Source organism: Larus michahellis, chromosome Z (assembly GCF_964199755.1).
Source record: "Larus michahellis chromosome Z, bLarMic1.1, whole genome shotgun sequence".
NCBI lineage: Eukaryota > Metazoa > Chordata > Aves > Charadriiformes > Laridae > Larus > Larus michahellis.
The window spans coordinates 71,429,694-71,443,185 of NC_133930.1; the positions used below are offsets into that span (position 1 = coordinate 71,429,694).

The 13,492-nt window shown below is 51.9% G+C and overlaps 1 protein-coding gene across 1 annotated transcript in view; it reads left to right on the forward strand.

The window, feature by feature from the left end:
- The first annotated feature begins 3,588 nt into the window (after positions 1-3,588).
- B4GALT1 (beta-1,4-galactosyltransferase 1) overlaps positions 3,589-13,492 on the forward strand; it is a 29,004-nt gene continuing 19,100 nt past the window's right edge. The window contains exon 1 of the mRNA XM_074569818.1: positions 3,589-3,928. Coding sequence (XP_074425919.1) covers positions 3,628-3,928 — 301 coding nt within the window. The 5' untranslated portion in view covers positions 3,589-3,627. The remainder of the gene's footprint in view (positions 3,929-13,492) is intronic.

Below are 13,492 nucleotides of genomic sequence, written 5' to 3' on the forward strand. Positions count from 1 at the left end.
CCCTATGGCTAAACCACTGACCTCAGCATGGACCTGGAAAGCTAGATCACACTGAAACAAATCCTTCTTTGAGCTGCAGGATTCATAAACCCCTATTTGGCACTTATTCACATCCTTTCCTGGATTCTGCCATGCTCCTTGAGAACTTTGCTTTTTGCTTATAACCTCCCTCTTCCCTCTAATACTTTGGTGCCTAGCTACAAATGTCTTGCCACATTACCAATGAACTTTCACTCTGTTGCACCATGATGGCTTGTTTCAGCAAGTATTTTGGATGTTTATGATCTGTTCTAACTGCCAAGTTTAATTAAAATCAGACTTACAAGTCATTAGGCATGGTGGATGGACGGATGTACTCATGTGCGGCAAAGCAGTATAGTCACACAGCAGCTTTTTGTAGGGAGAAAAAGGCTAAAAATTAGCTTTGCCAAAAAAGAACATCACTGCCACAATGAAGCCAGGGATTTAGAATTTGCTTTGGGTATGACTGGTAAAGCGAGATCTCCAAGGACTCTTCACAGGTTGGCCTGGGGTGGAGACTACAATGGTGAAAATCTGGAGAGGGCTGACGTGCAGTGTGCGCGGACAGACCTTGCCCAAGGACATGCATGTATGCATTTTTCCCTTAAGGCCTGTATTTCTACTTCCTCATTCATGGATTCGATAGGACATCTCACCACTATATCAAGAATAAGTGTGCCGTAACGTACTTAGTTTTCTATACTTATATTTACCCATACACACATGATTGCATGCTTGCGTGTGTGCAAACTGCAAATGATCCCTGGCTGCAGCAGAGGCTTCTTTCATCACAAAGCCCTGCTCTGCTTTCAGAGCTATGTTGAGTGTGAGAAAGACAGTGGTCCCATGGAAAAAATGGCAATATTTTTGTACCACTCGCAAAAAACATAGCAGGCATCCTGGTAGGGTGCCACAACGGACCTGTGGAACAATGTGTTAGACACTTCCTAACCCTCTGATGTTTGTACCGAACACTGTGCTGTAAATTCTATTGCTATTGCTTGATAAATTTAAGATATGACATACATAGTAGTGTCATGGGAAATCAAATTGACTCTGCCTTGAGTCACAATCAAGGTCTGGCTCTCAAGGCACCTCAGGGAACTTTCCCAACAAGTGCCCAGTTCAAAGCTGAAAGAAAGGCAGGACAAATTTTACTAGCATAAGTCCAGGTATTTGCTGACTGCAGTGAAACATGGAAACTCTGGACTGACCTACAAGTTCTGAAAGATGGATCGTCAGCTGAGAGTCACATTCCTGGGTTGCCTTTTGACAACAGATCCATAAAAAATGTGTGGAGAGACTAGAAGCTTTGAAAGCCAGATGTGCTCATTAAAAAAGGCAATTTAAGAGCTGGTCTTTAGTTGAATGTTAACTGAGAATATCAGCAGTAGCGTCATGGACATTAGCATTGTCATTGTGATGCTCTCAACATCAGGTTTAACCAAATCACAAGGTGATTATTCAACGCAGGCATCAGAAAGAAATGAGAAATGTATAAGTGAACAGAAAGGAAGAAGATGCATCTCTGGTCATGCACCTTGACTGCAGGATAACTCTTTCTCCTTGAGCTTCCTCATGGCAGAAGCAATGCACATCTTCCAAAGTGGCTTGTAAAAGCTACTTGGACAGGGCAAAGAGACACTGAGACCTGAAGCCAACTCCTTGTCCTCCCAGGAAAAGGAAACTCCTTCGTCCCACAGCAAGGCAGATTTGTCCAGATTCAATATTGCTCCTGGAGATCGCTGACCATTTCGGTTTTTAAAGTAAAGACGAGTGCAGAGTCTCCCACTGACGGCAACAGCCATATTTTCCAGCATTCTCTTCCTGTTTCTGCTCTATCAGCACAGCATCACAAACCAACCACACCCTGCTGGGTTTTACCATGGCTGGTAATAAAAAAGCATGTGTGCTTGCTTGTGCGTAGCATTGAACAGCTATTAACAAAACATCGATCTGGTGAGGTCCAGCTGGTCCAAACCTCAACACAAACCAAGAGAAACCACCACATGCCGCGTCTGATCTCACAGATGAGGACCAGTCTTGAGACTAAGAAACAGCGGTGCTGTTGGAGGTCAAAAGATGAGACACGGCACACTTCTTCAAAGACCACAGATGGCATATTCATCTGTAAGAGTACCTGTGAGCAGTCATTGAATGAACATCGAAGGAGCATCCAAACACGTTGGATGAGAGCCCAGGTCCACAGACCAGCAATTTGGCAGCCCACCAAGCAGCACTGGAGGCCGCTGAAATGAACAAACCACGAGGGCTGAGGGAAGTGGGAGCGGTGAGTGCATGTGTTGGGAAGTAGTTTTAAGCAATGAGAAGAACGTAGATTCACTTCTCTCTGCAGTGACTTTGCTTTCATGAGACACAGTAAACAGTAACATTAAATAGTATCATTAAGGACTACTGGCAGGAGTTATTTATTGCACTTGAAAACCACTTGAGTGTCACCTGGTGTCCCTGAAGCACTCGGGGCTAACCAGACATGCAAGTCTGCAAGACCGCCAGCAGGATTTTGCCTGGTCAGCTGTCAATCTCACCCCATGAGTCATTGGTACCCATTGACCTCTCTCCAGTCAGACGCAAGTAGGTTGCCCGCGGTGCCCAGGCAAACAGCAAGGTTAGTACTGGCTTCCTGACTGTTGCTGCTCTTAGCGAAGGACAACACTAAACCCTCACAACATCACCGCTGCTGGCTGACAGGGTTACAGGGCAGCTCCAAGGAGGTTTCTTTCCAGGCTCTTGGACTTGACACTTGTAAGAAACACATCTAACTTTGTGGGAAGTTGGATGGTGCCCAGACCTGCTTGTCTAGGCATTTCTACTGGCTTGACACGGACATGAGGAAACTCCTTCCTCAGGAATGTGGGACAGCTCTGGGACAGGGCACCAGGGAGGTGGAGATCCCCGTGCTGGGCAGCTTTCAAGGCTCAGCGGCAGAAAACCACAGCTGACCTCACCTACTGCTGGGCCCTGTCGCTGGCACTGCTGGGCTCCTGTCATTTGTTCAACAGAAAGGTGGTCCTGGCCTTTTTTGCTTTGCAGAAAATGCATTGAAACAAGCTCCACTGGGCTGACAGAAAAATACAGTTTACATCTAGTCACGCCAAGTGAAGACTACCTGCAACCCTCCAAGGGGCAGGAACCCAGAAAAACCCCTGCGCTCCCCCACGGCACTTCGCAGCTGCCTCTGACACGCTCTGATAAAGCCGAGCCTTTTTGCGTGATGCCGCAGGGACCTGCAGCCAGGGTTACCGGGTGGCACTACCGGCAACCGTGCTGGAGAGCCAGCCGGAGAAGAGGGGTGCGCTCCCAGGGTCCATCCCGCTCCGGTACAGGGGGGGACGCTGCTCATTCGCCGCTGGCGGATGCCGGGATGCCGGGGCGGGATGTCGGGATGCCGTGGCGGGATGCCGGGGAGGGGTGCCGGGAGAAGGGGAGGGGTGGTCCCGCCGATGCTCCCCGCGGTGGCGGTGGGCGGGGCGCGGGACCACCCCCCCCCGGCGGGCGGAGCCGCCGCCGCCACCGCCCCGTCCCCGTCCCGCCCGTCGGCGGCGCGGCGCGGGGCGGGCGGCGCTCCCGGGCCAGCGCAGCGGCATGAAGGAGCCGTCTCTGCCCGGCACCTCGCTGCAGCGGGCCTGCCGCCTTCTCGTCGCCTTCTGCGCCCTCCACCTCTCGGCCACGCTGCTCTACTACCTGGCGGGCAGCGCCCTGGGGCCGCCGGGCAGCCCCGAGCCGCCGCCGCGCCGCCCCGAGCCGCCGCCGCGCCGCCCGCCGCCCGCCAACATCTCCCTGCCGCACTCCCGCCCGCCGCCGCCCGCCGCCCGGCCCCGGCCACCCTCGGCCTCGCAGCCGCCGCCGCCGCCGGGCCCCTGCCCCGAGTCCTCCCCGCTGCTCGGTGAGTGCCGCTCCGTCGGGGTTTTGGGGGGATCGGGGAGCTCTCACCCCTCTCCTCCCGCCGGGTGACCGCGGGGAGGTGAGGGGACGGCACACACATGGCAGGGGGCCGCAGGGTCCCGGCGCCGCGCCCGGGGTTCCGATGTGCGTTGGTGGGTGTCCGTCCCCGCGGGTGCCCACGCGTGGCGGCTGGCAGCGCCCGGCGGAGGGGGATTGTGGGAGAATCTCCGGGGAGACGGTGTTCGGGGGGGGAAACGCACACGCCGGGAGGCGCGGATGCTCTGTCAGGAAAGGCAGCGGCGAGCGGAGCCCCGGCGCTTTCGGGGAGCGCGCCCTCCCCGTCCGGCTGGGTTTCTTTCTCGGTTGCCGGAGAGGTTGGGTAATTTCCTCTGGGAGCTCTACCCAAAATACCGCTCTTGCGCAATATCACAGGAAGGCTCAGACGGGCTGTTCTGTGCTCTGCGGGCTTTTGTGTGCGCCGACCTGCTGGAGGAGCGGCGTGAGTTTTTTTAAAGAACCGCTGTGAGGCAGGGTCATGAATACGGTTGTTATGCATCCCCACGGCGCTTCCCACGTATTTGGTCCTGTGATGCCGCATCCTGATACGTGGCAGCCCGGCGTGTGTTTTATCTGCACTGGAGTTGTGCTCCCCACAGGCTTTTCCCAGGACTGCCTGGGTGCTGGGGGCTGGCAGGCTCTGGGGGGGTGTTGCAGCCTGCTGGGGGTCTAATTTTTGCATCGATCACCTGTACCTGTTTCGATCCAGGGGGTTTGTCACAAGGTAGGGGTGGGTGTGAGGTGAATTTCATCTTTTTTCCTACTCGTACAAGGCAAGGCTCTCGCCTTGCTGTTTGTAGCTGCTGCTACTTGAATAGACCCTCCTATGCCATAGGTGGAGTCCGTTACCGTGACCTGCTGGGCATCGCAGTTGATAGTGACCTGGCCACAAGCTGTTCGGGTCCTGGAGGCTGGGGATCATCTCCATCTCCATCAGTGTGCCACGTTAGCACAGGGAGCTTTATTACCGGCGATCACAACGGGGGAACAGACTTTCAAGAAGCTACCTGTGGTTTTCAATTCACGAAACCAACATAGAAATTCATAGTTTCTCTCCGTGCTTGCTGGTCAGCTGTTTATGGATCAATGCATCTGAATAACGAATGACTGGTTTGTTATTTTAGGAAGGTGGTTTTGAGGTCACTAAAAGGAACTGTGCTCTGTTTTTTTGTTGTTGTTTTTGATTCGTATCTTTCACTTTTTTTCCCCCTAGATCACTTTAAGTTGAAAGTGGCTGTGCAAGCCTGTCCTCACAGAGTGGGTGTGCGAGCCCTTTATGAATATGGCTTTGCTTTAGATGGTCTCCACTTACACTGATCCCCTCAGGAGTGAGTCATGTGCTTTGAAATGCCTGCAGTTTAGAGAAATGCTCTTAGCGTCCCCAAGATTGAGAGCGTTATCAGAGTTTAGTCGCTGAAGGATCAGTGAAAACACTTTATACTGTCTTTGTAACATCTTGAGTGCAATTTGCGGAATCCACCAAAGGCCAAATGAGGCTATTGGAAGTGGTTACGGATGTTCAGAGAGCTATCGGGACGTGTAGAAAGTATCTGTTTACCACACAGGAGACGAACGGTTTCTAGCTGTGTTACGTTCAGTATTGTGGGGTGGTGCAGTCATACGCAGGCTGGCATCGTCACGGCTTCAATGTTTGTAGCCAGCATGTAGGTGAGAAACCTGATGGGTATTTATTTTTTTCCTGCTCTTACCAGGTTTGGGTAGCAAACAGCGTTTGTAAAACAATCCTGTTGTGCCTCACATGTTGGTCAGAGCTGGGTCTGCCCTGATCAACATCTCATGTGTCTCTAAGGCCAGTGTGGGGGATGGAGAGGTGTACACTCCGTAGACGTTTCTGACACTTAATTCACCCACCCAGAATTCAAAAAAAACTCTTCTTTTAGTGCTCAAAGCTCCTTATCAGTATGAATATAACAAGCAGGAGCCAGCAAGAACCTTCCTGTGATTCCCACCTTTCCCAAAGCCATGGAGAAGTGCTCTGATGGGAACAGGTAGCTCCAACTGCCGTGTTCCTTCAGTGTAAACCTAAATTTATTGAACCGCGCCTCATCTTTTTTTACTTATTTATTCCCAGCTCCCGGCCCTTCTCTCCCTCCACGTGCCCTTCCCCCACTCCCCCACCCCCCCCACCCCCCCACCCCCGTTGTTGGGAAGCATGTGATGAATCATGCAGGATATGTGTGACTGAGCTGCTGGGGCTTTTTGAATAGTCAAATAGCCAGGTACTCGTTTCAGACGGCCAGAGTTTTATTTCCAGCGATGTTTAGAGAGAGTAGTTTACAATCCCTGCTGTCTGGCTCTGCAGCAAATGCATTAGCTGAATTAGGTTTAATCCCTACAAGAAGCTGCCAAATTTAAAATGCTTTTATGGTTCACTTGCCTTTATTTGTAATTTAAAAGCATAAATAAGGGCTGGGGAAATAATACCGTAATTCAACTTTGAATTAAAAGTCCTTAACAGCTATGAAATTCTCTAATACAAGGTAATATAAGCATTTTGGATTTATGCTCCAGTTGAGATCTGTGTGCCTATTAGTATCTCAAATGGGGTATCAAGCAGCAGGGCCCACTTGCTGCTGCGAGATTTCAGCCTGTGAGAAGCCCAAAAGCAAGTCTGTCCAGATATGTCCTGCAGGTGTCCATTCCCCAAACCGTTACGTTCTTTAGGAGCTGTAGAACAGTATTGTTGTTTTTTTTTTAAAAAAGGAAAAAAAAGTTTAAAAGTTGCCCCGTAGAAGTAGTATGTATGTTGGCCTAAGCGCTTTCAAAACAGTCAACTGCTTTTCTTTTACCTTTTCTAAGAGGTCTTTGTGTTTTGGTGATGGTGTGGTTGTGTGCCTGCGGTTTTTAGGAAGGACTGCAGAAGGGGGCCAGTTCTTTGGTAGTAAGATCTCTCCAAAAGAGCTCATCGTAAAGCAGCACTTATCTTTTGGCCCCAGAGGTCTGCAAAGGAGAATCGCATGGACAGGCTTATCTGTATTTCAGGGATGTTGTTTTCAAGTCCTGCCTGATCGAGAGCATGTGTTGTTCATCGAGGTTATTTTAGAATACAGCTGTCTCCTTAGCCATTTTTAACCCATGTTTAGATACCAAGTGCAGCTGGGAAGGGATGGCAGACCAAAGAGGTGTGTTCTTACCCTCAGCTCCTTGAGCATCTCGCGGCAAAGATGACCCACGTGCACTAGGCATGTTGCAGTCAGGTGTCTGTCTCAATACCTTTTCACCCCCAGGTTTAAGTTTAGAAAACTGACAGCCCCAAACCCTAATAATTAAGGGATATTGACAAAACAAAACAAAACAATCTAAGTTAATATATGAACTGGTGAACTGTCCAAAGCACAAACCACTAGGGTTGCACTCATTTTAACTAGTGTGTAAAAAGGAATACAGTTTCCAAATGGCAATTTGCTGGGAGATCCTTGGTGTACAAGAAAAACAACTCTTCTTCAAGATGCCAGAGTCCTTGATAGAAACTGATGCTTCCCACTGCTAGTGAAGCATGTTTAAAAAAATGAAAATTGAGAAAAAAAGCTTCTTTGGCCAGCATGTGGTTGGGCAGCCATCAGTCGGTTGGAGGGGGAAGGACCTCTGGCGTGGGCTTTCTCTTCGATGCATCACTTCTCATGCCTGTGTAGTTGGTGCAAGCTGTTGCTCTAAACTGTAGATGCTGAAGATAAGCGATGAGAGTATTGTCATGCTTTGAGGTTTGTTCGGAAGAGACAGAGGTAGCTTGTCAAATCAGTGGCGGTGCTTAGTGCCTGTATTAGAGAAATTTTTAGAGGTTACGTGCTGCCTCAGAGGTCAGTGGCTTCACAAATAACCTAGTTTGAGGCCCCTGTATTTGTGGACATTGCGTGGGCAGGGGTAGAGGATGCTTTAGCGCTGGTAGAACCCTAGCAGAGTGTAACTGGGGGTGAGAGAGTGAAAACCTCAGAGGTGCTGGAAACACCATTTTTGTAAGAAGACTTATGGTGGTGACCGTACCATGGGGGTTTGGTAGGTTTGGCATGCCTGGAGTCTGGTTCTTGTCGCGTTGCGCACCTGCAGTCATCGGTTCTCGTCTCCCTCTGGGGTGTTAATGCTGCAGAAACTGGGGGCCTCTGAATTTATGGGGTCACTTACAATACCAAGCGGTGGAGAAGGCATTTGGTTTACATGCAGCATCTCCCCCTCCTCTCATCTGGAGTTGCTATTGTCTGCTTTGCTTTTCTTTATATTTTTTTTTTGAGCGTTTCTGATACAGCCACTGTCTCTGCTGCCTCCTGCTGCTTCCCCAGCCTGGGTGCTACAGGTGTTACTTTGCTCTATGGCCACAAGCTGGGGTTGTGCTGTGTCCCTCCGCTGCCTTCTTTTGAAAAAATAAAACAGAAACTCAGAGAAAAGCATGGAGAGGGCTGGGGGAGGGGGAGCTAACACGTGGACCAGTTTGCTCAAAGTTAGGCTTTCTTGGCCTCAAAAGAGAGGTTGAGAAACTGTGTTAAACTTCTCCAAAGACTATGTTTAAGATGTTTGGCAGGGAGCAGATGTGCAATCCTGGCAACACCACCAGCAGCTCGGCAGCTACGCATGTGGTTGGGAGCATGTCGTATCTCTGAAGCACAGGGTTTCTTGGCGGGCAGGTAGCAGCCTTTGTGGTAAGAGCATCCCCAGCATCCTCTTATCTGGTCAAAGTAAAGGTCAAGGGCTATTAATTGAGCTTGCAAACTAACTTGAAAAGGTAGCATGCCTTCCTGGAGAGCAGCCATTCCATGGACATGGCCCAACAGATGGGAGGTGCTGGGGAGAAAAGGAAAGTTTTCTGCCTCGTGCATCTAGTGTTTTATAATGTGCTTGTTTCTCTGCCAGCATTGATTTGAGGCAAGAGCTAGTTTCTTTGGAAATTGGGCCAAGTTTGTGTTTGGAAAGAGACAGACACTTGCAGCTTCCCGAACTGCACTTGGATGTGGAATTCGGTTAAGCTCTCAACTTTCCTCCTCTGGTGTGGAGCTCCTTAGTCTGACTTCACTTAGCAGATGGAGGACATGGTCGCTGTGTTGAGGGTCTGTGTCTCCTCCCCCCCCCCCCCCCAAGGGTATGTGGAGGTGCACAGTTCTCAGCAAGGAGGTGCTCTAGGTCTGGTGGCCTCGCAAGCAAGCCCAAGGGGCTAGGTTGCTGGACTCCACTGCTCACCTCTTCTCTCTGGCAGACCCTCCTCTCCAGACAGCATCCTGCAGCTACTGCTGCCCTCCCTCCCTCCCCTTCTCTGCGGGGCAGGGGGGGTTTTGGCTGCAGAGGTTTTGGGGACATAGCCGGCCAGTCCACAGCAGAGCTGCAGTGGTGGGGCCAAAGATCTGGGGTTTTCATTAGTGTCCAGCTCGCCCTTGTCTCTTTGGGCTGGAGGTGGTCTTACTGCTCAGCTCATCCCCACCAGGACAGTGTTTTCCGTTGTGACAGTGCTTAGAGCCCCTGGCTTCGAGGAGAGGTGCTTGGTGACCCAGGAGTGGATTAGCACCTCCAGACAGGCAAGTGGTGGCCATGGCCGCTGCAGAGGCTGGGGCTCGGCAAACAGCCCTTCCAGCTGCCTCCCGGCTGCAGCTGAGCTAGCTGCAGGAGCTCGGGGCAGCCCCCAGGCCCCTGCAGATGTTTGCCTGAAAGAGGGCAGCTTTTGCCACCTCCCCTACCACCCATCCCCAGTCTGCGGTGTCACTGGACTCGCTTTGAGGGCGGTTACCTGCAAACATGTCGTGCTGAAGCTGGAAACACCCCTGTAAAGACTTTATGGGATGGGTTTCTACAAACCTGTGTGCTGGGGGGACAGTGGGGTTTCAGCAGCAGTGCCCTCCCGCTGGCAGCACCCCGTGCTTTCGGGGGTGCACAATCCCTGGCTGAGTTTCAGCCAGACAGCAGCACCTCTGCCCTGCCTGGCACCCGGCGCTCACCCCTGCTATCTGGGGAGTGCGCCCCAGCCCCAGGGCAGCGCTGGGATCCAGGTGCAGCTGCTACCAGTGGGATGGGATGGAATGGGATGGGGTGGGATGGGTTGGAATGGGGTGGGATGGGATGGGGCTGGGGGCTGCCTTGCAATTTGGGGCTACCCCTGGCCCAGCCACATCCCTGGGATGCCACTCAGCCCGGGGGAGCTCCTGTCTGCCCATCCCATCCCACAGCAGGGTGGGGGGTTCCCGACAGGGAGGCAGCTGAGTCTTTTTCTGATCTGTGCTTCTCTGTTTGTTTGTTTTGAGTTTGCTGTTTGAGGGCCTGGAATTTAATTTTGTGGGGCAGCGAGCAGGGCTAATCGCATGCAGATTGCCCAGCTCAAAGGGAGGCAGTTCAAAGCCACTTCAGTGAGCGTGTGCTGGATTTGAGCCACCGATGAGGACTTTGCTTCTCTCCCAAAAGTACCTCCTCATGGAAACAACAGTATTTTTTTTATTTTTTTTTTAAAGACGCCATGTGCTAGTGTGGGACCATGTGTTGGAATAGGCAGCGTTTGGTGTTGGATTAAGAAATTTTTTCCTCTTTCTGAAGTCACTCAGTTAATCATGCAAACCTGCCATTGTGCTGCAGACCCAGTGTTGCCAGTGTGTGTGATGCATCCACGTTTTTTTCAGCCTGTTTCCGTTTGGGGTCCACAGTTGGAGATGCCAGGTGCTGTGTGAGCTGGTCCAGGACAGGGCATGTGCTGGTGTAGCAGCCTAAGCCTTGTGTTGGTATAGTTGACATATGTACGGGGATGCAACTTTTCAAGTGTAGACCAGCCAAAGAAAACGTATCCCAGTCCTTGGGAAGGCTTTCTTTTCCTCACTGGGATATTTCTAGCCAGACCCAGGGATACTGTGGTTTTTTTTAAATGCTGATGGGGGAGAGAGAGCTGCAGGCAGCAAGGGGCAGCATCCGCCAGCCAGTTTGCAAGGAGACCGAGATGTCCCTGTGGCCATTTTGGCCGGCTGGTCACATGCCAGGGCAGGGGGGCTGCTCAGGGGACCCAGATGGGCGAAGGGTGCTGGGGCTGTCCCTTCCACTGGTCCCATCCCCCCATCATGGGGTTGAACCACAATTCGAGCCTGGCTGGTGCCGCCTGCGTAGGTGCTGGCACAGCTCTGAAGTTTAGCTGATCTTAATAAGAAACGCTTGCTTTGCTGAGCCGTGGGATGCAGCTACCTGCCTGCCCTGGGGCTGGGGGCTGGAGCAACCCCTGCTCCACAGCCTGGGGTGGGGGGACTTGCCCCCACATTTGCTGGGGTGGAGCTGGTTCTGATTTTCCCAGCCAGGGTGGACTTGGTGTGGCTGATGGGCCCTTCCCTTTTCTGCTGGGCCCCTGCAAAGAGAGATTTTCTGGTGGGTTTTTGGTTTTTTTTTTTTTCCCTTTTTGTGAGTTCTGCTTCTCTTTTCCAGCTTTCCTTTTGCATGAGGTTTGTCTGAGCATGGCAGTGCACGTGGCTCAGCAGCTAGAGAGCAGTGTCCGGCTCTCAGCCAGGGCAATGGAAACATTCTTTTCTGCTACATTTGGGGAGAGATTTTTTCCAACCTCCGTGCTACATGCTTTTGCTTTCATTCTTGCTAAACTAAATATCTGAGGTTTGTGCCCAGCTTAAAGCATGCAGGTGAATTCTGCAGTGAAGCGCTTTTTCTCAGTGAAGTGCTTGGGAGGGTGATTCAGTCTGCTGGGGCTCCTTCTGCTGGGGCTCCACCACCCTCCTGGTGAAGAGGTTTCGCCCTGGCCCCATCCCACCTGAACCCCCTGGGGCTGCCCTTTGTGGCTGCTGCCCCGTGTTGCGTCACCTGCTACCACCTTCTTGGATGGAGTGTGGTGGCACTGACCCGTTCGCAGCCCCCCTGGGGATGCCAGAGTACAATTCTGGCCCTGCGGGGCATTGCTGGTTGAGTTTTCTCAATGCTTCTAGTATCTGTGGTCCAGGGAGGCTGGAGCAGCCTCGTGATATATTGTATCATCAGGCCAAGCGGATTTGGGGCTTTTTCTGCAAGGGTCCTCTCACTTGGGTCAAACAGGATGAATGCCGGGGAGGACGTGTGCTGGCATCGAATCACAGGATGGTTTAGGTTGGAAGAGATTATCTGGTTCCAACCCCCTGCCCTGGGCAGGGACACCTCCCACTAGACCAGGCTGCTCAAAGCCCCATCCAGCCTGGCCTTGAACACTTCCAGGGATGGGGCATCCACAGCTTCTCTGGGTAACCTGGGTCAGTGTCTCAGCATAGTCACAGTAAAGAATTTCTTCCTAATACCTAACTTAAATCTCCCCTCTTTCAGTTTAAAACCATTACCCCTCATCCTATCACTACATGCCCTTGTAAAAAGTCCCTCCCCAGCTTTACTGTAGGCCCCCTTCAGGTACTGGAAGGGGCTATAAGGTCTCCCCGGAGCCTTCTCCAGGCTGAACAACCCCAACTCTCTCAGCCTGTCCTCACAGCAGAGGTGCGCCAGCCCTCTCATCATCTTCGTGGACCTCCTCTGGACCCGCTCCAAGAGATTGAAGCAGCCTGAAGAGGTTTAGCTGTTGTGGTGAGCGTGGCCGTTGTGAAGCCAGGGCCGGGGGGGGGTGAGACGTCCGTCTGGGCTGAGGGCCAGGCTGCCGAGCCGCGGGCCCCTCTGCCTTTTTGCAGGCCTCACCTTTTGCTGCGTGCGCGAAGCTGCTTCCTGTTTGTGTGCGCCATGGCCGCCCCCCGGCACCTATGGCGGCACAACGCCTTTCCTGTGCACCTTCCCCTCCAGCAGAAATGCCGCCTCGTCTCAGAGATGGGGGGCGGGAGGGGGCTGGCTTCTTTGCTGTGTGTCTCTCTCACCCTGCCACTGATATTTTTACGGTCTCTGAAGTGTGTGCTTTTGGGTCTTTTGCAAGCATCCGGCAGTTGCTTATTCATGTTTTCAAGGGGTTTTTTTTTCATTGGTTGGTTGGTGGTTGGGTTTTTTTTGCTAAAAATGTATGCTGGAGACTTATGAAGCTGCTTTGTTGGAGCTTTGTAACTCTGAACCCAAAAGTTTTGTCTGTTTGCAAATCACGGGCCGTATGGGTGACCGCGGACTGCAAGTCCACATCGCTCTGTTTTAGCTCCTGTGTCAGGCAAGTCACCTTGAACAGAAGCATTAAAAATTGAGATGGAGTGAATTGGGCTGGAAAGTTTACCTAGTAAACACGGACGAGGGTAGGGTTTTGGCCAGTGGGACAGCACTTGCAGCAAACTTTGCATGCTTTCTCGGCATCGTCAGATCATGTCCTGAGTCAGCATCCTTGGGAGACAAAAACAACCTTGGGGGCTGCTTGCTATCCAGGTGGTCAAATTTTGGTCAAAATGGTTTAAAATTAGCAACTGGAAGCATTACTCTGGTCACTGTTCGGGAAGCCTGCATTTGTGGATCTGGCAGTAGCCTTGTCGTGCTTGGGAAGCGGGCTGAAAGCGTCAGTTCTCAGCGGGTGGCACGTTGCTGTTGCGTTTTGTCAGCCACGTGGCTTTATGATGTCTAGTTTGTTTTAGCTGTTCTGTATTTGAAA